The following is a 24,084-nucleotide window of genomic DNA, read 5'->3' as shown; positions in this document are numbered from 1 at the left end:
AACTATGAAGGCTGCTACGAAAAAGACTTATGAAAGCAAATTTCCACAAGAGAAACAAGTCATCAAATGAGTGATAAACCAAGAGATAAGGCAAGGATGTGGACCCTCAAAGATACATGAGGTTGTGCAGGACCAACCAAAGGGCAGAGTAAATGTCATGGGTCTTCTCTAATCTTCACTCCTGCTCTTGGCCTGCACCCACAGAGTAACAGACCTGATGGGGATTTGTGCAAATCTAATGCCAAAAGGTGTCACCTGGAGCCCTTGTAAACAGTGATCCAGAACCATTCGTTCATTTATTCCCTCACTAAACACATCTTTGTTGCTGCATCTCCTGTCCTAAAAACTGTAAGTGCATGTTTGGCATTCAAGACCAAGTTTTGGAAGCCACTATATCATAGAGGAGTAATGGAAAAAGTAAACCACTGAGATTATATGAAATGGCAAGTATTATTCAAAAAACTAGTAAGACACATAGGTTGCAAACTGACACCTATAGGTGAATTCTAATGACAAATATGTTCTCTTTGACTACAAACTGATTTGTTTCTTTTTAAACCTGAATTTCAGAGGAGAACTATGAAATCCACCCTCAAGTACATATGTAGCCAGAATAAAGCCAAAGGGTCAGGACTTCCCTGGTGGTACCGTGGTTAAGAATCTGCCTGCCAATGCAGGGGACACAGGTTCGATCCCTGGTCAGGGAAGATCCCACATGCCACAGAGCAACTAAGCCTGCGTGCCACAACTACTGAGCCTGTGCTCTAGAGCCAGCAAGCCACAACTACTGGAGCCCGTGCACCACAACTACTGAAGCCCACACACCTAGAGCCCGTGCCCCACGACAAGAGAAGCCACCGCAATGAGAAGCCCACACACTGCAACGAAGAGTAGCCCGCACTCACCGCAACTAGAGAAAGCCCATGTGCAGCAACAAAGACCCAACAGCCAAAAATTTAAAAAAAAAAAAAAAAAAAGAATCCGCCTGCCAATGAAGGGGACACGAGTTCAATCCCTGGGCCAGGAAGATCCCACATGCTGCAGAACAACTAAGCCCATGCACCACAACTACTGAGCCTGCGTGCCACAACTACTGAGCCCACATGCTGCAACTACTGAAGCTCGTGCGCCTAGAGCCTGTGCTCCGCCACAAGAGAAACCACCGCGATGAGAATCCCGTGCACCCCAGTGAAGAGTAGCCCCTGCTTGCCGCAACTAGAGAAAGCCCACGCAGGGCAACGAAAACCCAACGCAGACAAAAATAAATTAAAAAAAAAAAAAAAAAAAAAGGGTCTAAGCCTGCCTGGTTCAGAAGAGTCCTGTTGCTACTCCGCTGGTATACATTCATTAAATATGTGTAAGTAGATTGCAGTTAACAGGTGCCAGAAGTTTAAGAAAAATAAAAGAGAAGAAAATAAGGTTTTCTCAGTCTTAACTTTCTCAGTAGGGAAAAGGCAGCCATGATTCAGTTTTAGCAGCGGAATACTATTCTCTGGTTTGCAGAAGGCAATTTGAGACGTAACTGTTTGGAGAAGGGGAGGAATATGGGAGAGCTGGAGGTAGGAGAGATTAAAACTTAAGTATTAGGTTGTTTCGGTTTTTTTTTTCCTGTGTGTTGATTTTGAGAGGTGAGTATTTTGTGGGAGGAAGTGGCGGGACTTTCCTTAAAATAACACCACTAGGCTACTCCATCCTTGCCAACCCCTAAGGAAAGCAAGGAGCATTTCTCACCCCTAGACCCCTCCCTGCATGTAGGGCAAGGCGGGGAAGGAAAACTGAGCTGAGCAGGCAGTTGTTCTGAAGAATCTCTAAATATTCCAAGATGTGTAAATCCAGGCAGCCCACAGGGAGGATGTGGAAAGTAGAGGATGTAGTTGGATGAGCCCGACCAAGTCCCTGCCCCTCCCCCAGTGAAGGAAGTGCTCACTCCAGCTTTGTTTTTTCCTGGTTCTCAGCGTCCATTTTTGGCCCTCCTGTAAACACTGATTGAAAAGGGAGACAAATGAGCCCTGCAGAGGCCTGGGTGCCATCCCACCACATGCGTGGTTGTGCTGACCCCTTAGTAAAACATCTGCTATGGTGCCTGCTTTGTTGAGGGTAACAGGCAAAGAAAAAGATCCCTGCCCTCCAGGAGCTTGCAGTCTAGCCAAGGAGACAATGTTAAACAAGATTACAAAATGAATTACAAAACAAGCGAGTACAAGACACTCTTAGAGCACCTAACAGGGTGTGTTTGGTCTGGCATGAGGGAAGGTCTGGGACTCCCTCCGAAGGTGTGATCCTTCCGCCACTCGTTGAAGGATGATGCTGGACAGGAGACAGGAGGACAGCTCTCTAAAGAGGGAAGAGCAGTGCAAAATGCCCTGAGACAGAAAAGAAATAGAGCAAAGGAACTGAACGAAGTTCCTGTGGTCGGAGCAGAGGGGCTCAGGGAGAAGGAACCAAATCTGCAAGGAAGCAGAGGAGTTGGTAAAGGTGTGGGATTTTATCCTAAGAACCATAATAATTACTTAAGGAGTTTTAGGCAGAGGTCATGTGAGATTGCCATCTGCAAAAGCCCTCTCTGCTTCCATTCTGTGGATAATGGAGATGAGCTGAAAAGGTCGGAGCGATGCTCAGGCACATGTCCAGGTGTAGACATGGAGAAGACAGGGTTCGGTTGCTGCTAGGAGGAAGCAACCGCAGGACAGAAGAGAGAGGGAGTAAGAGACGGGCTGCAGAGATATAATGTGGAATAGGCTGTACGATGACAGGCACAGGCGGGGCTGATGCTGAGAAGGAAGGCTGAGGCATCAGTGGGCTGGAGATCCCAGTGAGGCCAAGGACTGTCAAGGTGGGTGTAAATAGGGCAGCAAGCCAGAAGGACCCGATGATGGAGGGCATGAAGGTGGAGCCATGCAGGGGTATGACGATATCCAGAATGTGGCTTGGCAGAAGGCGGCTACAGAAGAGTGGAAGAGGACGACACTGAAGGTAAGAAAGTAAAAGGACACACACACACACACACAAAAAAAAAGAAAAACAAAAAGCAGAGAAGCTCAGCCACATGCAGAATCTTCAAGAATAATAGATTTAGAGCTCCTGGAAGGGCTTCAGGAAGATTCCTACAACCCCGCAAGCCTCCCCACCTCCCCTCGGCTAAGTGTTTGGCATGGCTAAGTAAAAGCCGTTATCATCGCAATCACGTAGACACCCACAGACATGTGACAGGAACAGTTTAGCACATACTTTCAAGGCAGCCACGTGCATCGTAAGCAGCAAAGTCAATGGTCACAAAGCGGGCCTCCATCCCCATGGTCTCAGCCCTGTGGCTCGTGCTCCACGGAGAGAGCGAGAGCGACACGCTGCCTGCGCTACCACACCCGCCACTCCACACCCTGTCTCTCCCACTAGACTGTAAAGTCAAGGGCAGGTCGTTATGCTTCCTTCACAGTTCCCAATACCATGCCTGGGATGCAGGAGGTGCTCAGTGAGGAATGCAATCGTCCCATTAAAATGAAGTTCAAACCTGGCAAAACTAATTTATGAAGTTAAAAGTCAGCATAATGGTTCTATCCTGGGTGGAAATGGTAACTGGAAGGGAGTATCAATGCTATATGTCTTGATCTGCATCCTGTTTCCACGTGTATTTACTCAAAATCCACTGGTCTGTATCATTATGTATTTGTGCATTTTTTCTGTATGTTACGTTTTCATAATTTTTTTAATGAACCAATCCATCAGTCAGTGGTGGAACTCAACTAAGCTTAAACTTGAAATGCTTCCCTCATATAGGATGGGAACGGCAAGCTGAGGCAGGGGTTGGCAGATACTTTCTGTAAGCGGCCAGATGTTAAATGTGTTAGCCCTCGCATGCCATACGGTCCCTGTCTCAGCCCCTCAGCTTTGCTGCTGTAGCACAAACGTAGCCATAGATAACAGAGAAACCAGATGGGTGTGGCTGTGTTCCAGCAAAACATAGCCATGATACTGAACTTTGAATTTCACTTACTATTCACATGTTCTAAAGTAATAGTCTTTCTCTCATTTATTTTTAAGCATTCAAAAATTTAAAAAGCTTTCTTAGCTCTCTAGCTGTACAGAAACAGGCTGCAGGCCAGATTTGGCCACAAAAAGTACTCTGCCCAGCACTATTTGCAATAGCCAGGACATGGAAGCAACCTAAGTGTCCATCGACAGATGAATGGATAAAGAAGATGTGGCACATATATACAATGGAATATTACTCCGCCATAAAAAGAAACGAAATTGAGTTATTTGTAGTGAGGTGGATGGACCTAGAGTCTGTCATACAGAGTGAAGTAAGTCAGAAAGAGAAAAACAAACACCATATGCTAACATAGGTATATGGAAACTAAAAAAAAAAAAAAAAAAAGACGGTTCTGAAGAACCTAGGGGCAGGACAGGAATAAAGACACAGACGAAGAGGATGGACTTGAGGACGTGGGGAGGGGGAAGGGTAAGCTGGGACAAAGTGAGAGTGTGGCATGAACATATACACACTACCAAATGTAAAATAGGTAGCTAGTGGGAAGCAGCCGCATAGCACAGGGAGATAAGCTCGGTGCTTTGCGACCACCTAGAGGGGTGGGAGAGGGAGGGTGGGAGGGGGACGCAAGAGGGAAGAGATATGGGGACATATGTATATGTATAGCTGATTCACTTCGTTATATAGCAGAAATTAACACACCATTGTAAAGCAATTATACTCCAATAAAGATGTTTTAAAAAAACAAAAAGTACTCCGCCCAACCTCCGCGCTGAGGGGGTGTGTGTATAAAACCCACTCCCCAGCCAGCACTCAGGCTCAGCCCATCCTTCCCCCAACCTGCGCCTCAGGTACTCTCCCACCTTTATAAGTAGGCAGACACTCCATCTTGTCCCCGCGTGGGTATTTACTGTCCCGAGGTTTGATGGGGTCCACTCGACTGACAGGGTACGGGTTGTAATCTTGTTTATACGTCGTGAGCAGATCCATATTCTCTTCACTTGGGACAAATGGGTCGGGCTGGTGGATCTTCACCGGTAACACCCTGTGAGGCCCAAAATCTCTCCTGTAAGGAAAATAAGCACACACCTTGGGGGCCCTTGCCTTGGAATAAGGCTCATGGTTTCCATTCAACCCAGTTCTACAAATGCTTGCTGAGAAGCCATCCTCTCCTCTATCCCTTAAGCACTCTTCCTCCTGTTTCCCACTTTCGAGAGAGATACTGCCATTCACTCCTCTCTCAAGTCAGACGCCTTCACGGTCCAGTCATTCCCCAAGTGTGCTCGCCTCACAGCTCCTCGGTGTGTCTCTCCCCTTCAGTTCAGACCCTGACCATTTCTCATGTGGGTCATGTGATAACCCTTCCCCCCCGGGCTTCCTGCATCATTCCCGCCATTGCTACTTCCATCCTCACAGCGCGGTCAAAATCAACTCTCTAAAACCAAAATCACACCTTTCACTCCTCAGCCTAAAAATCTTCCAGATAAAACCCAACTTTCCAGCATAGTATGCAAGCCTTCCTGGACCTGCCTCGGCCTCCTCCCCAGCCACAGCTGCCCCCTCTCTCTCCCACTCCCCACGCACATTCTACCTCAGCCACCCTGGACCACTGGGAAGGTCTCCCCTGTGCCTGCTCTCTCCACCTCCCTCCCCCAACCTGTTCACTGTGGAGCTACCTTCTGTTTTTCAGGTCCCACCACCTCCTTCTCTGTGCTCCCAAGAGCTCCTGCTGAGATTTATCTCCTGCCTCTATTCGATCTCACAGAAAACCCAGTAGAAAAGGCCAATAAATGGAGGCAGTGAACCTTTCACTTCTCAGCTCTCTGGCATCAGCACCGCCATTATTTCAGGCTATATGAAAACAATGGGATAGGAAAAGCAAGACACCCTTTACTGAAGAGTTTAGGAAGCGCTCTCTTCCCAAAGCATCCCACAGTTCTAAAAAGGCCAAGATGCTACTGCAACACCACCACGAAGCACCCTGCAGCACCAGGGCTCAGCTTGGGCACCCACTGCCTACCGGGGCAGTCTCAGCCTCCCACTGCCCAGGGCAAACTCTCTTGAGCAAACATTCCCCCCCATCCTCCGAGAACTTCTGCTTTACACAATGGCCTGTTTTTGCCTGAAACCCATTTATCCAACTGGACAAGAGGAAGGTAGGTTTTCCCTGATGGTGCTTGCTAAAACAACCTCACCAAGGGAAGGGGAAGGCTTCCGGACAGGAAGACATCAGGCCCAAACACCAATAAAACCTACTTCCTGGCCAAAATGTGGAGCAGCATTACTGAGCCATGCTTGACTAGCAGAGGTAACACGCTCCACTGTAACCTGTCTTGCATGAATTATACACATGGTTGTCGATAAACCCAAACCGGGGCCTGAAAATGCTTGCTGGGATGGGAGGAGGGAGTTAGGAAGCCGGAGAATTAGTCTCTCTAGGGCTCAAAGGGGGAAATAGGAGATGCTTCAGTTGAACTCCCTGTAATGCCCTCTGGGTAGGTTTAAAAATACATCTCAGCAGCAGTTACCAGACCTGCAGCCTGGGCTGCCTTCTCGGGGGCCGCATGTTGGCAAACAGCAAGAGGAAGCCCAGTGACCCGAGGCGACTGGAAGCTGACTGTGTAAGTCGGGGCTGATGGAGGGAATGGGCTAAACAAGAACCCAAGAATCAACTCCATGCTCCTACTCTCCTTAGCGTGCAAGCACCTCACGCCGGTGTCTGTTCAGTGCTAAACCAACTGCAGCAGGGAACTAGAAGCGTCAGGCCCTAGGCTTCCGAGAGAAATGGAAGTGCCCAGAAAACCCTGGCTGAAAACCAGTTAACTGCAAAGTGGCTTTGGTCAGAAAGTCTCTGTTCTCAGGGAAGGGCTCCAAAGGGGTGGAGTGGGGTTGAAAGCAGCCTGAGACCACACAGCTCCATACAAACTTGTCTTCACTGACGGCTACCCAAGGGTTCAGCCCTCTTTGCTTCCAACAAAGGAGATACCAGGGGATACCAGGGGCAGGCACTGAGAAACAAAGCTGAATGCCCAAGCTGCCCCGTGGAGCCCTCCGAAACCCAGAGCAGCCAGGAGCGCTTTCCTGTCATCGCCCTGTCGCACCCTGGAACCCTGCACACAGGCCACAACATTCTCTTCTGCTGTTACTTCTACTGAGGGAACCAACTTCCCCTCAGAGATACTGCAAGAACCTTCCTACAAGGCCTGCCAAGCTCTCTGGCAACTAAAATGTGCTTAATGCCCCCATTTCCTGCTGCTACAAGAAAAGAACAGATAAATGCCCACCACCAAACTCACCAATTCATGGACTTTCCTGAAGCTGGTTTCTCAAAAGCAAAATGTGATGCAGCAAAATCCTTACTGACCATGTTCAGGGAATGAAATTGTTAACTGAATCTCCTCCTCCGACAAAAAATTTAAGTTATTGTAATGAAAGTACATTTATGGGTTGAATTTATGGAGGTAGTGATCTACCTCTGAAGAGAGGAAAGAAGTTTAAAGTTTAATTCATTTCTCTTCCACCCAAAATTATTTACTGTGGCTTAAGGGTGAATTTAATCAGAATTTATGTGTTTTCTCATTATGTTTTTATGTTCAGAACATTCACTGAAACCTATCATTAACCACAACATAACTGCAGGTCCCCAACCTCACAGAATCTTACAGCCTTTAAGCTCACGTAAAAGAAAAATATTTTATCCTTCCCAGAAACTGCTCAATTTTAGTAGCTTTTTTTTTTGTTTAACAACACTCCCTTCTCTTCCTGTGGTACATTTCCTAGTCCCTGTGCCCATTCTGACTATGAACCAAGAAAAAAATTGGTCAGAGATGTTAATAAGTTTCTTTTAGGTGCATAGCCATGAAAGTTATCTAGTATGGAAAGCCCCGAGTTAAACTCCGAGTTAAGTAAAGGTTAAAGAGAACTTGCTGGGAAGCCATAACAATTTGACTTCCCATCATTAGGCAAAATTAAAGAAAGGCATTTGACAAGAGTCTGGCAAAAGGAAAGAAACTGTAACGTAACAGCTAACTAGGGTCATGAGCCTGGAAGAGGGAAAAGGATATTTTCATCATGATAAAGAGGATACGCAATACATTTTTTAAATTTATTTTTAATGTTTATCTATGCAAACTTCAGAATTTGTGAGTATGCCCAGAGAGTTCATCATATTAAATGGAATCCATTTTAAGAAGAGTTCCTGGCTGGAAATTAACCCATGCACTTACGATCAATTAATCTACAACAAAGGAGGCCAGGATATACAATAAAGGAAAGACAGTCTCTTCAATAACTGGTGCTGGGAAAACTGGACAGCTACATGTAAAAGAATGAAGTTAGAACATTCTCTAATACCATATACAAAAATAAACTCAAAATGGATTAAAGACCTAAATGTAAGACCAGAAACCATAAAACTCTTAGAAGAAAACACAGGCAGAATACTCTTTGATATAAATCGTAGCAATATTTTTTTTGGATCTGTCTCATAAAGCAAAGGAAATAAAAACAAAAATAAACACATGGGACCTAATTAAACTTAAAAGCTTTTACACAGCAAAGGAAACCACCAACAAAACAAAAAGATAACCTATGAAATGGGAGAAAATATTTGCAAATGACATGAGCAGTAAGGGGGGTTAATATCCAACATATATAAACAGCTCATATAACATCAAAAAAAACCCCAAAAAGCCTGATTAAAAAATGGGCAGGGGCTTCCCTGGTGGCGCAGTGTTTGAGAGTCCGCCTGCCGATGCAGGGGACACGGGCTCGTGCCCCGGTCCGGGAAGATGCCACATGCCGCGGAGCGTCTGGGCCCTTGAGCCATGGCCGCTGAGCCTGCACGTCCAGAGCCTGTGCTCCGCAACGGGAGAGGCCACAACAGTAAGAGGCCCGCATACCGTAAGAAAAAAAAAAAAAAAATGGGCAGAAGATCTGAATAGACATTTTTCCAAAGAAGACATGCAGATGGCCGACAGGCACACAAAGAGATGCTCAAAACCGCTAATGACCAGGGAAATGCAAATCAAAACCACAGTGAAATATCACATCACACCTGTCAGAACGACTATCATCGAAAAGAACACAAGTAACAAATGTCGGAGAGGATGTGGAAAAAAGGGAACCCTTGTACACTGTTGGTGAGAATGTAAATTGGTGCAGCCACTGTAGAAAACAGTATGTAGGTTTCTCAAAAAACTAAAAATAGAGCTACCATATGACCTAGCAATTCCACTCCTGGGTATATATTTGAAAGAAATAAAGACACGAATTCGAAAAGATACACGCACATCAATGTTCATAGCAGCAGTATTTACAATTGCCAAGATATGGAAGCAACTTAAGTGTCCATTAACAGATGAATGGATAAAGAAGACGTGATGTGTATGTGTGTGTATATATATATATATATATATATATATGTATATATATATATACAATGGACTACTACCCAGACATAAAAAAGAATAAAATTTTGTCATTTTCAACAACATGGATGGATTTGGAGGCTATTATTCTAAGTGAAATAAGACAGAGAAAGACAAATACTGTATGATATCACTTACATGTGGAAGTGGAATCTAAAAATTACAACAAACTAGTGAATACGACAGAAAAGCAGCAGACTCACAGATATAGAGAACAAACCATCAGTTACCAGTGGGGAGAGGGAAAGAGAGAGGGGCAATATACCGGTAGGGGATTAAGAGGTATAAACTATCAATATTATGCATAAAAAGCTACAAGGATATATAGTAGAAACTCACACAACATTGTAAAACAACTATACTCCAAAAAAAACTTTTTAAGCTGCAAGTATATATTGTATAATACAGGGAATACAGCCAATATTTTATAATGACTATAAATGGAGTATAATATTTAAAAATTGTGAATCACTATATTGTACACCTGTAACCTATACAATATTGTACGCCAAGTATACTTCAATTAAAAAAAAAAAAGAGTTCCTCCTCTTGGCCCAAAGCCAATCCCTTCACCCCTGCCCTAAATCTCCCCAACCTCTTTCTCAAGGACCCCTTCTGTGGAGCCCATCAGTGGTTTCACCTTTTCCTCCTACTGGCTGCTTTCTGTCAGTTTTGGGCGGCGGGGGGCGGGGGGGGGGTGTTTGTTTTTTGGCCAAGCCATGCAGCTTGTGGGATCTTAGTTCCCCGACCAGGGAATGAACCCAGGCCCTTGGTAGTAAAAGTGCAGGAATCCCCTCTATCAGTATTTAAACATGCTGCAGTCTTTCCCACTTTTAAAGGAAAACAATAAACAACAACAACCCTCACTGGAGTTCACTCTCCTCCAGTTCTCTCCCCTCCACTTCTCTCTGCTAGAAAGGGCTATCTACAGATACAGGCTTGCCTTCCTCACCCCCTACTCATGCGCCATCTATCACATCTCATTCTACTCACTCCTTGCTTCAGCGAAGGCCTCCAAAGTACCACCTTATTTCCAAATCCAGTCACTGGTCCCCAGGTTTTTCCCATTATGCACATCTTCATGGTGTCCATCCTCTCACTCATTTTTGTAATACTTTCTCCCTTGACTTCTGCGATACTCCTCCTTGTCATTTGTCCTCTCAATCTCTTCTATGGGGTTTTGCTCTTTGTCTTTCCATTAATTTCATTTCACTACTTCCACATGTAATTCTGAAACTCCCGGGGTACAGGAACCCTCTAAGGAAACCATTATGTCATTGCAGGCAGGTTGGGCAGGCCATTCCAGCACACTGAGAAAGATCCCTAGGCTGATTCACAGGGCTTGATTCGTGCCGCTTATCCTGGTAAGGACACACTGAGCCCTCCTAATCTTCTCTGTGATAGATGGATTCCAAGAATACGCCTCCAGTATGGACATCCCTCAGTATCCAGTATCCGTGGAGGACTGCTTCCAGGACCCCCCACAGATGCCAAGATCTCTGGACACTCAAGTCCCTTACATAAAACGGTGTAGTATTTGCAGATACCCTGTGCACATCCTGTTGCATGCTTTAAATCATCTCTAGATTACTTACAATACCCAGTGCAATGTAAATGTTATGTAAGTAGCTAATAGTGCATGGAAAATTCAACTTGAGCCTTGGGGAACTTTCTGGAATTTTCAAAAATATTTTCAGTGCACAGATGTGGAACCCACAGATATGGAGGGATGACTGTACCTGTCTATTCCTCTACTCTCTCATCTCCTCAAACCCCACTAAAGCTGAGGATAAAATCTGTCACTGCTTCATATAAACTCTGGACAAAATATGAAAACAACTACCTGTGAGCACTAAAGAGCAACAAAGATAGGCAAATTCTGGAGCCGAACCAACAGGTGGAAGAAGGGAACGGTACTGGGTGAGTCTCTGTGTTAAGCTTCCTTTTTTTTTTTTTTTTCAGCGCTCCCAGTCTGAAGGCAGGCTCCAGTCTGTGCCAGGCAAGGCAGCTAAAATGTGAATAGAAAACCTTCCATCCTTCTTGGCTGAAGAACCAGAGGATGAAGTTTTGAGACAACCACAGATGCTGGAAAGTGAGGAAGGAATCCTGAAAAGGAGAGACCAGAGACAGGAAGGCTCAAATTCTGTTTATAAACTGGGCCCAAATCTCTGGCTGACCTCACTTGCATGGGACAGAATTCAAACAATTGTGCGAAAGATAAAGAACTGAACTGAGATTAGAATTGCACCCAAAACACCAAGTTTCCATTTTGAGTCCAATCAACTCACTATATGCTTTAAAAAACACACTCTACAGAGGAATGTAAAAAAAATCCAGACTCTACATGCACCCCAATGTTCACTGCAGCACTATTTACAATAGCCAGGACATGGAAGCAACCTAAATGTCCAACAACAGAGGAATGGATGAAGAAGATGTGGTACATGTATACAACGGAATATTACTCAGCCATAAAAATGAAATAATGCCACTTGCAGCAACATGGACTTAGGAAATTGTTATAGTGAAGAAAGTCAGACAGAGAAAGACAAATATCATATGATATTGCTTAAATGTGGAATCTAAAGAAAAGTGGTACAAATGAACTTATTTATAGAACAGAAATAGAGTCACAGACATAGAAAACAATCTATGGTTACCAAGGGGGAATGGGGGGAGGGATACATTGGGAGATTGGGGTTGACATATACACACTACCATATATAAAACAGATAACTAATAAGGACCTATTTATAGCACTGGGAACTCTATTCAATACTCTGTAATGCCCTCTACAGTAAAAGAATCTAAAAAAGAGTGGATATATGTATAACTGATTCACTTTGCTGCACAGCAGAAACTAACACAACATTGTAAACCAACTATACTCCAATAAAAAAAAATTTTTTTTAATCCAGAGTCTCCACAACATAACAATAACAATGCACAGGGCAGGAGGGACTCTGAAGGGTTGGGCAAGAGGCCTCTGCATTTGGCACCCTATGAGCAAGTGAAACTAGATGATGCACAGAGGAAAAGAAAAAAAAGGTTCTGCTGTTTGCCTTCTGCCACAAGAGTAGCATGTCCCCAAAAGGAGCTTCTCTTTGACTCTGGTACCCCAGAATAAGAAGACCTGTGGAACAGAGTAGCCAACATGTGGCAACTGCCACGCAAGACTTAACAACAAAAACACAGTCCGGGGGGACCTTCAAGATGGCGGAGGACTAACACGTGGAGCTCACCTTCCTCCCCACAAATACATCAAAAATACATCTACGTGTGAAACAACTCCTACAGAACACCTACTGAACGCTGGCAGAAGACCTCAGACCTCCCAAAAGGCAAGAAACCCCCCCCACGAACCTGGGTAGGGCAAAAGAAAAAAGAATAAACAGAGACAAAAGGATAGGGACGGGACCTGCACCAGTGGGAGGGAGCTGTGAAGGAGGAAAGGTTTCCACACACTAGGAAGGCCCTTCGCGGGCGGAGACTGCGGGTGGCGGAGGGGGTAAGCTTCGGAGCCAAGGAGGAGAGCACAGCAACAGGGGTGCGGAGGGCAAAGCGGAGAGATTCCCGCACAGAGGATCAGTGCCGACCGGCACTCACCAGCCCGAGAGGCTTGTCTGCTGACCCGCCGGGGCGGGCGGGGCTGCGAGCTGAGGCTCGGGCTTCGGTCGGAGCACAGGGAGAGGACTGGGGTTGGCTGCATGAAGACATGTCTGAAGGGGGCTAGTGCACCACGGCTAGCCAGGAGGGAGTCCGGATAAAAGTCTGGACCTGCCTGTTTTGAAGTGCGCAAGGAGAGGGAATTCCTTCCCCATGTGCCCACAGAAGGCAGAGCACCGCCTAAGTGAGCTCCGGAGATGGTCGTGAGCCACGGCTATCAGCTCAGGCCCCAGAGACGGGCATGAAATGCTAACGCTGTTGCTGCTGTGCAGCACGCCACTGCCAGGGTCCCGAGATCCAGGGACAACTTCCCCATGAGAACACACAGTGCACCTCAGGTTGCTGCAATGTCACGCCGGCCTCTGCTGCCGCAGTCTCACCCTGCATTCTGTACCCCTCCCTCCCCCCAGCCTGAGACAGCAAGAGAGCCCTAATAAGCCACTGCTTTAACCCCCTCCTGTCTGGGCGGGGAACAGATGCCTGAGGGCGACCGACACTCAGAGGCGGGGCCAAAACCAAAGCTGAACCCCAGGAGCTGTGCAAACAAAGAAGAGAAAGGGAAATCTCTCCCAGCAGCCTCAGGAGCAGCAGATTAAATCTCCACAATCAACTTGATGTACCCTGCATCTGTGGAATAACTGAATAGACAACGAATTGTCCCAAAATTGAGGCAGTGGACTTTGGGAGCAACTGTAGACTTCGGGTTTGCTGTCTGCGACTGATGTGTTTCTGATTTTTATATTTATCTTAGTTTAGTTTTTAGTGCTTGTTATCATTGGTGGATTTGTTTATTGGTTTGGTTGCTCTCTTCTTTCTATATTTTTTCCTTTTATTTTTTAAATATTTTTTTAATTTCTTTTTTCTTCTTTTTTCTCTTCTTTTTCTTCTGAGCCATGTGTCTGACAGGGTCTTTGTTTTCCGGCCGGGTGTCAGGCCTGAGCCTCCAACGTGGGAGAGCAGAGTCCAGGACATTGGACCACCAGAGACCTCACGGCCCCACCTAATATCAATCGGCGAGAGCTCTCCCAGAGATCTCCGTCTCAACACTAAGACCCAGCTCAACCCAGCGGTCAGCAAGCTCCAGTGCTGGACTCCCCATGCCAAACAACTAGCAAGACAGGAACACAAACCCACCCATTAGCACAGAGGCTGCCTAAAATCATACTAAGTTCACAGACACCCCAAAACACACCACCGGATGTGGTCCTGCCCACCAGAAAGACAAGACCCAGCCCCACTCACCAGAACACAGGTGCCAGTGCCCCCCACCAGGAAGCCTACACAATCCACTGAACCAACGTCACCCACGGGGGACAGTCACCAAAAACAACAGGAATTACGAACTGCAGCCTGAGAAAAGGAGACCCCAAACACAGTAAGATAAGCAAAATGAGAAGACAGAGAAATATGCAGCAGATGAAGGAGCAAGGTAAACACCTACCAGACCAAACAAATGAAGAGGAAATAGGCAGTCTACCTGAAAAAGAACTCAGAATAATGAGAGTAAAGATGTCCAAATCTTGGAAATGGAGAAAATACAAGAAATGTTTAACAAGGACCTAGAAGAATGAAAGAGCAAACAAACAATTATGCACAACACAATAAATGAAATTAAAAATTCTCTAGAAGGGATCAATAGCAGTATAACTGAGGCAGAAGAACAGATAAGTGACCTGGAAGATAAAACACTGGAAATAACTACCACAGAGCAGAATAAAGAAAAAAGAATGAAAAGAATTGAGGACAATCTCAGAGACCTCTGGGACAACATTAAATGCACTAACATTCAAATTATAGGGGTCCCAGAAGAAGAAGAGAAAAAGAAAGGGTCTGAGAAAACATCTGAAGAGATTATACTTGAAAACTTGCCTAACATCGGAAAGGAAATAGTCAATCAAGTCAAGTAAGCGCAGAGAATCCCATACAGGATAAATCCAAGGAGAAACGTGCCAAGACATATATTAAAAAACTATCAAAAATTAAATAGAAAGAAAAAATACCAAAAGCAGCAAGGGAAAAGCAACAAATAACATACAGGGAATCCCCATAAGGTCAACAGCTGATTGTTCAGCAGATACTCTGCAAGCCAGAGGGAGAGGCAGGACATACTTAATGTGATGAAAGGGAAAAACCTACAACCAAGATTACTCTACCCAGCAAGGATCTCATTCAGATTTGACAGAGAAATTAAAACCTTTACAGACAAGCAAAAGTTAAGAGAATTCAGCATCACCAAACCAACTTTACAACAAATGCTAAAGGAACTTCTCTAGGCAGGAAAAACAGAGAAGGAAAAGACCTATAAAAACAAACGCAAAACAACTGAGAAAATGGTAACAGGAACATACATATCGATAATTACCTTAAATGTAAATGGGTTAAATGCTCCAACGAAAACACACAGGCTCACTGAATAGATACAAAAACAAGACCCATATATATGCTGTCTACAGGAGACCCACTTCAGACCAAGGAACACATACAGACTGAAAATGAGAGGTTGGAAAAAGATATTCCATGCAAACGGAAATCAAAAGAAAGATGGAGTAGCAGTTCTCATATCAGACAAAATAGACTTTAAAAAAAAGACTATGAGAAGAGACAAAGAAGGACACTACATAATGATCGAGGGATCAATCTAAGAAGAAGATATAACAATTGTAAATATTTATGCACCCAACATAGGAGCACCTCAATACATAGGCAAATGCTAACAGCCATAAAAGGAGAAATCGACAGTAACACAATCATAGTAGGGGACTTTAACAACCCACTTTCACCAATGGACAAATCATCCAAAATGAAAATAAATAAGGAAACACAAGTTTTAAATGACACATTAGACAAGATGGACTTAATTGATATTTATAGGACATTCCATCTAAAACCAACAGAATACACTTTCTTCTCAAATGCTCATGGAACATTCTCCAGGATAGATCATATCTTGGGTCACAAATAAAACCTCAGTAAATTTAAGCAAATTGAAATCATATCAAGTATCTTTTCTGACCACAACTCTATGAGACTAGATATCAGTCACAGGAAAAAACTGTAAAAAATACAAACACATGGAGGCTAAACAATATGCTACTAAATAACCAAGAGATCACTGAAGAAATCAAAGGGGAAATCAAAACATACCTAGAAACAAATGACAATGAAAACACAACGACCCAAAACCTGTGGGATGCAGCAAAAGCAGTTCTAAGAGGGAAGTTTACAGCAATACAATCCTACCTCAAACAAGAAAATCTCAAATAAACAAACTAACCTTACACCTAAAGCAATTAGAGAAAGAAGCACAAAAAAAAACCCAAAGTTAGCAGAAGGAAAGAAATCATAAAGATTAGATCAGAAATAGATGAAAAAGAAATGAAGGAAACGATAGTAAAGATCAATAAAACTAAAAGCTGTTTCTTTGAGAAGATAAACAAAATTGATAAACCATTGGCCAGACTCATGAGGAAAAAAAGGGAGAAGAATCGAATCAATAGAATTAGAAATGAAAAAGGAGAAGTAACAACGGACATTGCACAAACACAAAGGATCATGAGAGATAACTACAAGCAACTATATGCCAATAAAATGGACAACCTGGAAGAAATGGACAAATTCTTCGAAAAGCAAAACCTTCCAAGACTGAACCAGGAAGAAACAGAAAATATAAACAGAGCAATCACAAGCACTGAAATTGAGACAGTGATTAAAAATCTTCCAACAAACAAAAGCCCAGGGCCAGATGACTTTACAGGGGAATTCTATCAAACATTTAGAGAAGAGCTAACACCCATCCTTCTCAAACTCTTCCAAAATAGAGCAGAGGGAGGAACACTCCCAAACTCATTCTACAAGGCCACCATCACCCTGATACCAAAACCAGACAAAGATGTCACAAAGAAAGAAAACTACAGGCCAATATCACTGATGAACATAGATGCAAAAATCCTCCACAAAATACTAGCAAACAGAATCCAACAGCACATTAAAAGAATCATACACCATGATCAAGTAGGGTTTATCCCAGGAATGCAAGGATTCTTCAATATACACAATCAATGTGATTCACCATATTAACAAATTGAAGGATAAAAACCATATGATCATCTCAATAGATGCAGAAAAAGCTTTTGACAAAATTCAACACCATTTATGATTTAAAAAACTCTCCAAAGAGTAAGAATAGAGGGAACCTACCTCAACAAAATAAAGGCCATATATGACAAACCCACAGCTAACATCGTTCTCAGTAGTGAAAAACTGAAATCATTTCCTCTGAGATCAGGAACAAGACAAGGTTGCCCACTCTCACCACTACTATTCAACATAGTTTTGGAAGTTTTAGCCACAGCAATCAGAGAATAAAAAGAAATAAAAGAAATCCAAATTGGAAAAGAAGAAGTAAAACTGTCACTGTTTGCAGATGACACGATACTATACCTAGAGAATCCTAAAGATGCTACCAGAAAACTACTAGAGCTAATCAAGGAATCTGGTAAAGTAGCAGGATACAAAATTAATGCACAGAAATCTCTTCCATTCCTACACACTAATGACGAAAAATCTGAACGTGAAATTAAGGAAACACTCCCATTTACCACTGCAACAAAAAGAATAAAATACCTAGGAATAAACCTACCTAAGGAGACAAAAGACCTGTATGCAGAAAACTATAAGACCCTGATGAAAGGAATTAAAAGACAATACAAACAGATGGAGAGATATACCATGTTCTTGGATTGGAAGAATCAACATTGTGAAATTGACTCTACTACTCAAAGTAATTGTCAGATTCAATGTAATCCCTATCAAACTACAAATGGCATTTTTCACAGAACTAGAACAAAAAATTTCACAATTTTTATGGAAACACAAAAGACCCCGAATAGCCAAAGCAATCTTGAGAAAGAGAAACAGAGCTGGAGGAATCAGGCGCCCTGGCTTCAGACTATACTACAAAGTTACAGTCATCGGAACAGTATGGTACTGGCACAAAAAACAGAAATATAGACCAATGGAACAGGATAGAAAGCCCAGAGATAAACCCATGCACATATGGTCACCTTATCTTTGATAAAGGAGGCAGGAATATACAATGGAGAAAAGACAGTCTCTTCAATAAGTGGTGCTGGGAAAACTGGACAGCTACATGTAAAAGAATGAAATTAGAACAATTCCTAACACCATACACAAAAATAAACTCAAAATGGAATAAAGACCTAAATGTAAGGCCAGACGCTATCAAACTCTTAGAGGAAAACATAGGCAAAACACTCTGTGACATAAATCACAGCAAGATCCTTTTTGACCCATCTCCTACAGAAATGGAGATAGAAGCAAAAATAAACAAATGGGATCCAATGAAACTTAAAAGCTTTTTGCACAGCAAAGGAAACCATAAACAAGATGAAAAGACAACCCTCAGAATGGGAGAAATATTTGCAAATGAAGCAACTGACAAAGGGTTAAGCTCCAAAATACACAAGCAGCTCATGCAGCTCAATAACAAAAAAACAAACAACCCAATCCAAAAATGGGCAGAAGACCTAAATAGACATTTCTCCAAAGAAGATATAGAGATTGCCGACAAACACATGAAAGGATGCTCAACATCACTAATCATTAGAGAAGTGCAAACCAAAAGCACAATGATGTATCACCTCATACCGGTCAGAATGGCCATCATCAAGAACTCTACAAACAACAAATGCTGGAGAGGGTGTGGAGAAAAGGGAACCCTCTTGCACTGTTGGTGGGAATATAAATTGATACAGCCAGTATGGAGAACTGTATGGAGGTTCCTTAAAAAACTAAAAATAGAACTACCATATGACCCAGCAATCCCACTACTGGGCATATATCCAGAAAAAATCATAATTCAGAAAGAGACACATACCACAATGTTTATCGCAGCACTATTTACAGTAGCCAGGACATGGAAGCAACCTAAGCGTCCATTAATAGATGAATGGATAAAGAAGAGGTGACACAAATATACAATGGAATATTAGTCAGCCATAAAAGGAAATGAAACTGAGTTATTTGTAGTGAGGTGGATGGACCTAGAGTCAGTCATACAGAGTGAAGTAAGTCAGAAAGAGAAAAACAAATACCATATGCTAACATACATATCTATCTAACATACATACATGTCTAAAAAACATACATACATATCTAAAAAAAAACATGGTTCTAATGAACCGAGGGGCAGGAAAGGAATAAAGACGCAGATGTAGAGAACGGACTTAAGGACATGGGGAGGGGGAAGGGTAAGCTGGGACGAAGTGAGAGAGTGGCATGGACATATATATACTACTGAATGTCAAATAGCTAGCTAGTGGGAAGCAGCCGCATAGCACAGGGATATCAGCTCGGTGCTTTGTGACCACCTAGAGGTGTGGGATAATGAGGGAGGGAGGGAGGCGCAAGAGGGAGGGGATATGGGGATATATGTATACATATAGCTGATTCACTTTGTTATACAGCAGCAACTAACACACCATTGTAAAGCAATTATACTCCAATAAAGATGTTAAAAAAATAAAAAAACACAATCCAAAAAAAAAAGCAATGTACAGGATCAACCCAAATTTCTTGACATACACAGAGAAAATGTGACGCATTGTCAAGGGAAAAAAAAGATAATCATGAAGACCAGCCCCAAGCTGACCCAGATGTTGCAACTAGCAGGCAAGGATTAGACAGCTGCTATTTTCACTATGCTTTGCTGCAAAATGGAAAATAAGGTCACAATGAATTAAAAGGCAGGGAATCACAGAAGAGAAAGAGAAACTACATATGAAAAGAACCACATGTAAATTCTAAAACTGAAAAACACAACATCTAAAATAAAACACTCACTGGATGGGCTTAATAGCAGAATGGAAATAGAGGAAGAAAGAAAGGATCGGTGAACTTGAAAATGGTTGAATAGAAGCTCTCCAATATGAAGGATAGAGAGAGAAAAAAATTGGGGGAAAGAAATGAACAGAGCCTTGGGTACAGAAAAAATACTTAAAGAAAGAACAGCCAAAATGTCCCCCAAATTAATCAAAGATGCACATCAAAGGCTCTTAAACTACCCAAGCAAGTCTAGTGCCGAGACCTTTTACTGCATGTCTTAATTCTCAGGTCCAATCTATAGAGGTGAGGAAGTATACCCACACTGGGATAGCTGTGAGTAGAGAAATATGTATTTCAACAGGAAATGTGTAATATTCAATAAGTAGGAAAAGACTCAAGCCTACTACCATCTTGCTTCTTTCCTGGCTTTTCTAAAAGCCCTTTCACTTTTAGCTCTTCCCCCTTACACTCCTATTTACCAAGGAGTCTTGTCAATACAGGAAGGAATCTGTGCCACCAACTTTCTGCCCTCTTCCCTGCAGTCAAACCCATCGGGGTGAACCCGATTCCGTCCTCCCCCTCTGCACCTCCATTTCACCCTACCCTCGGCCCCTCTCCCTTTAAGAATAAAGGTCTAACACCATCTTGAAGACTCACCTCTTTTTTGTGAGGCTGTCACTTTGCCCATCTTTAGGGATCTCACTTAGCTAACAAAATAATGTCCCAAAATGGGGCCCAACTGTTTTACATGGTGACATGCCTAAGGGGAAATGAGGCTTGAAGTACAAACCTCTTATTCGTAAACTGATCTCAGGTCTACCCGAACTAAAGGCAGATCCTCTGTGAGAGAATTACTCAGGGCAGCAAGAAACAGTTCGACGTTAAGAAGGGCTGAAAAGCACAAGCATTCACCTCATGATACCTGCTGTAAATGCCCGAGATTTACAGTCAGTAAGAGTTGTGTGTAGCTGTAATCATGCCTCATGCTGGGATGATAACCTTTCCAGAAACCAGGTGTTTTTTGTGTCTGAGCTTAATCGCCAAACCTAGCCAAGCCACGGGCCACGTGACTTTTTCATGCAGCAGGTGGCAGCCCCAAAAACTAAGCCAGGTCAGCCTTTAGATAGGTAAGTGGGTCGGACATTCTAATAATCAAGAGTTCTAAGGGCAGAAGGATGACAATCCACACAGACACAGAGGTGTGCAGACACAGGGCTGACCCATCCTTTCCCCAGCATCCTCTGGCAGAGAACCTAGATGACAAGAACTCTACATTTCCCAGTGGGGAACAGTTTTACTGTATGTATTCAGATATGGGCCAGAGTCTCTGCTGAGTTTATAAAGTTCAGAAAGGATGGTTGGTACAATCTCGATTTTTGTTAATTTATGTCAATAAAAGCCCACCAAAGCTCAAAAAAAAAGGGGGGCATCCTGACAGGGGCATAGGTATTTTTTTTTCAGCCTATGAAAATGTGCCCAGCAGGGTAGGCACAGGGCTGAGAAATGATGAGACTGAGGGACGGGGGAGAGAAGAGATGCCTTCTGCTCATCCGTCCCTTAGTCCTCTTTCTGGGGAAGGAAATAAAGGAGAGGAGAGAAGCACTTCTGTTCTTTTTTCTTCCCATGGGTAACCATGATCCTGCCACTTTTCTTTTTAAGGCTCTTACAATCATTAATAAGTTGTTTTGGAAATTCTTTCAGTATCTTCATTCTTCCACTTCGGCCATATCTTAACATGAATGATTTTGTTATTCTGGCCTTGGCAGGGACAGAGAGACTTTCTGGGCGATATGTTTATTGTTGTAAGTGACACAAGGCAAAGATAATTTAGGACAGGTCAAAGGGCAAGTTTTTGTTTTGCAAAGCACCATCGGGAAGAGGGAGGGCATGTGGGGCTCCACTGGAGGCCTCAGAGCTAGTGGATGGGACAGGACGCCTGCTCCAGAGAAAGGATTTGTTCTCATTCTCCTGAGCTTGTGGGCAACAAACAGAAAGCATCCCTCAACATCCAACCCTCCAAGTATCCAAATATTTCCAGGACGATATCTGAAGCTGGCCTGTACTCTGTATTCCACAAGGCACTCCTGACTTCCTGCAAATCGGGTACAAAGAGAAGTGAAGACCAGCATCTAGAAACCGAACGTGATGTTTGTAATCCATTCCTCAACACTGCTCTTATCCTTTCCTACCAATTACATGTCTCTTATACATAAGCCTAGTTCCTTTCATGAGCACTGACTGTGGTTTCTTAAAACGAAAAGCAATGCTCCAGAATGATCCACTTCTCTTGTTGTGGTCTTTAGACTCATAGAAACAAAGAACGCTGTTTTCCTGGGAAAATGAAGCCCAAACTTTAAGGTTTATATTGTTTAGTAAGTCACAGGTTGAAAAACAGGTTGCATAGTTTACATTTTTTTCCATGAATCAGGACCCAGAAACCTTGTGCTGACCTCAAATCATTTAATAGGACTACTCAGCATAAAGGTGACCTGATTCAAGTCAAGAGTCAGAAAAGACCCTCGAGTCCCTCTCATTCTCAAGCTGCCCCTGTCCAGGGGTTCCCACAAAGCCGAGAAATCCCTGGGCTTCATTCCCCACATTGTGGGTCTTTTGTGATAACCCAGACATGGACTTCTTCCTTTGGATCTAGAAGACAGCAGCTTTTAGGAGGAATACTTCATGCCTCCAACCCACATTCTCAACAGAGGACATTTCCAGGCCTATCCTGGGGGAAACTGAATGAACTGGTGTTTTGCTTAGCCAGGGTCACCTGGGACCTTTACAGAAAAGCACAAAATTGCGAGGCAAAGGCGGAAGCAATAGGAAGAAATTTTACCACGTCTTGCAAACCTGTAACGTGCGGGCATCGTGGTAGAACAATTTCACCTCCACCACACAGCAATCCTGCCCTGTAGGGATGAGGAACTTGGGAGGCAGAGAAGGCACCCAGCTCTCAGGTCTCATGTGGGGACTAAGTTCTACAACCTGAAACACTGCCCAACTGACTCAAAGATGTTTCTACTCCTCTGGGTCACCAGTCACAGGTCATCACCTGGAGATCACTAACTGAGCTGTCAACAGCAGATTCTGTTAGAGCCCTGCAACATGTGGAACAACCCTGAGACTGATCATGTGTCCCCACCCGCTCAGTACAGATACCTCTGCAGGCCAGACACGCTGAGCCACGGGGTTCAGTCTCCTCACAGAGCTGGAGCTCAAGAATCAGAGTTGCTAAGTCAAGGGTAATGTAAAAGGAAATATTCTTTGTTCATATTCCTGAAGAATGTTCAAGGGGACCCCAACTCAAACTCTATAGCATAATTTCAAAAAAGCTCAAGTTCTCTTTCACCACGACCGACATCACTACCACCACCCAAGCCGACCTAGAGCTTCTGTGCAGAAGCCCAAAGCTCCTTTTACTGCAGCAGCCACCCTCTTTCTAGTTATTATTTTCCTTTCATACTTAACCTCCCACCCTTTTGATGTAGATCAATTTACAATTCCCACCCCACGGCTCCCCCTTCCCCCGCCCCAGCCCCAAGTAAGAATCCTTTCTCTTTAAGAGGGGGCTAGGGAAAACTAAACAGGCTAATAAATGCAGGATTTTCTTTCAGAGATACAGTAAATTAACATTCAAGCATTAATAGCATGTATTGATAGTGCACGTCAATGCAATTTGAACGTTAGGTTAATGCTGTACGTTACTCCATTAGTGGTGTGCATTTATACGTTCACACTGTTGCCCTCACCTAGAAGTGGTCAGGCCTTCCATTGGTGCGCACCCTTTCCGGTACTCCAGCTTGGGCTTGAAGGACTCTCTGGGCAGGTAAGAGTGATAGAGAGGGTAGTTCTTGGTATATTCGGAGAAAAGACATGGTTTCTCTGTTTTATCATAGATCTTGGTAGGGAGGTGTGGACAGTGATGCCGCCTAATTTAAAAAAAAGGAAAAAAAAAAAGGAATGTTAGGTTAGTTACCTTCTTGGGAAGAATACATTCAGTTTGCTACCTCCTCAAAATCTGACCCAGAGTATAAAATCATGACTGTCGGCATTGAAAACAGCAGTTTAACCCTTCCTTTTCTCTACTGAACTATGTGAGGCGGCCAGAATTTCTTAAATGATCTGTAACTGCAATTGGTTAATTGTCAAAATTCCTTG

General features: G+C 43.5%; 1 protein-coding gene across 2 annotated transcripts in view; it reads right to left on the bottom strand.

Moving 5' to 3' along the window:
* Nucleotides 1-23,849, bottom strand: part of SAXO1 (stabilizer of axonemal microtubules 1) — an 87,693-nt gene extending 63,844 nt beyond the window's left edge. The window contains exons 1-2 of one of the 2 annotated variants that reach the window (XR_003790681.1): nt 7,285-7,344; nt 4,852-5,054 (exon numbers count right to left, since the gene is read on the bottom strand). Coding sequence is in view for 1 of the 2 variants with exons in the window: in XM_029201845.1 (XP_029057678.1) it covers nt 4,852-5,054; nt 23,676-23,698 (226 nt within the window). In the remaining variant the exon portion in view is untranslated. Of the gene's footprint in view, nt 1-4,851; nt 5,055-7,284; nt 7,345-23,675 lie in introns of those variants that run through there. The other variant, XM_029201845.1, reaches the window with a different exon arrangement.
* Between the last annotated feature and the right edge of the window lie 235 nt (nt 23,850-24,084).

The sequence above is a fragment of the Monodon monoceros genome, unplaced genomic scaffold (genome assembly GCF_005190385.1).
Source record: "Monodon monoceros isolate NGI ecotype Baffin Bay Population unplaced genomic scaffold, NGI_Narwhal_1 Super_Scaffold_5, whole genome shotgun sequence".
Classification (NCBI taxonomy): Eukaryota; Metazoa; Chordata; class Mammalia; order Artiodactyla; family Monodontidae; genus Monodon; species Monodon monoceros.
The sequence above is the reverse complement of the archived record's forward strand: the minus strand, read 5'-3'. Positions and strand labels throughout refer to the sequence as shown.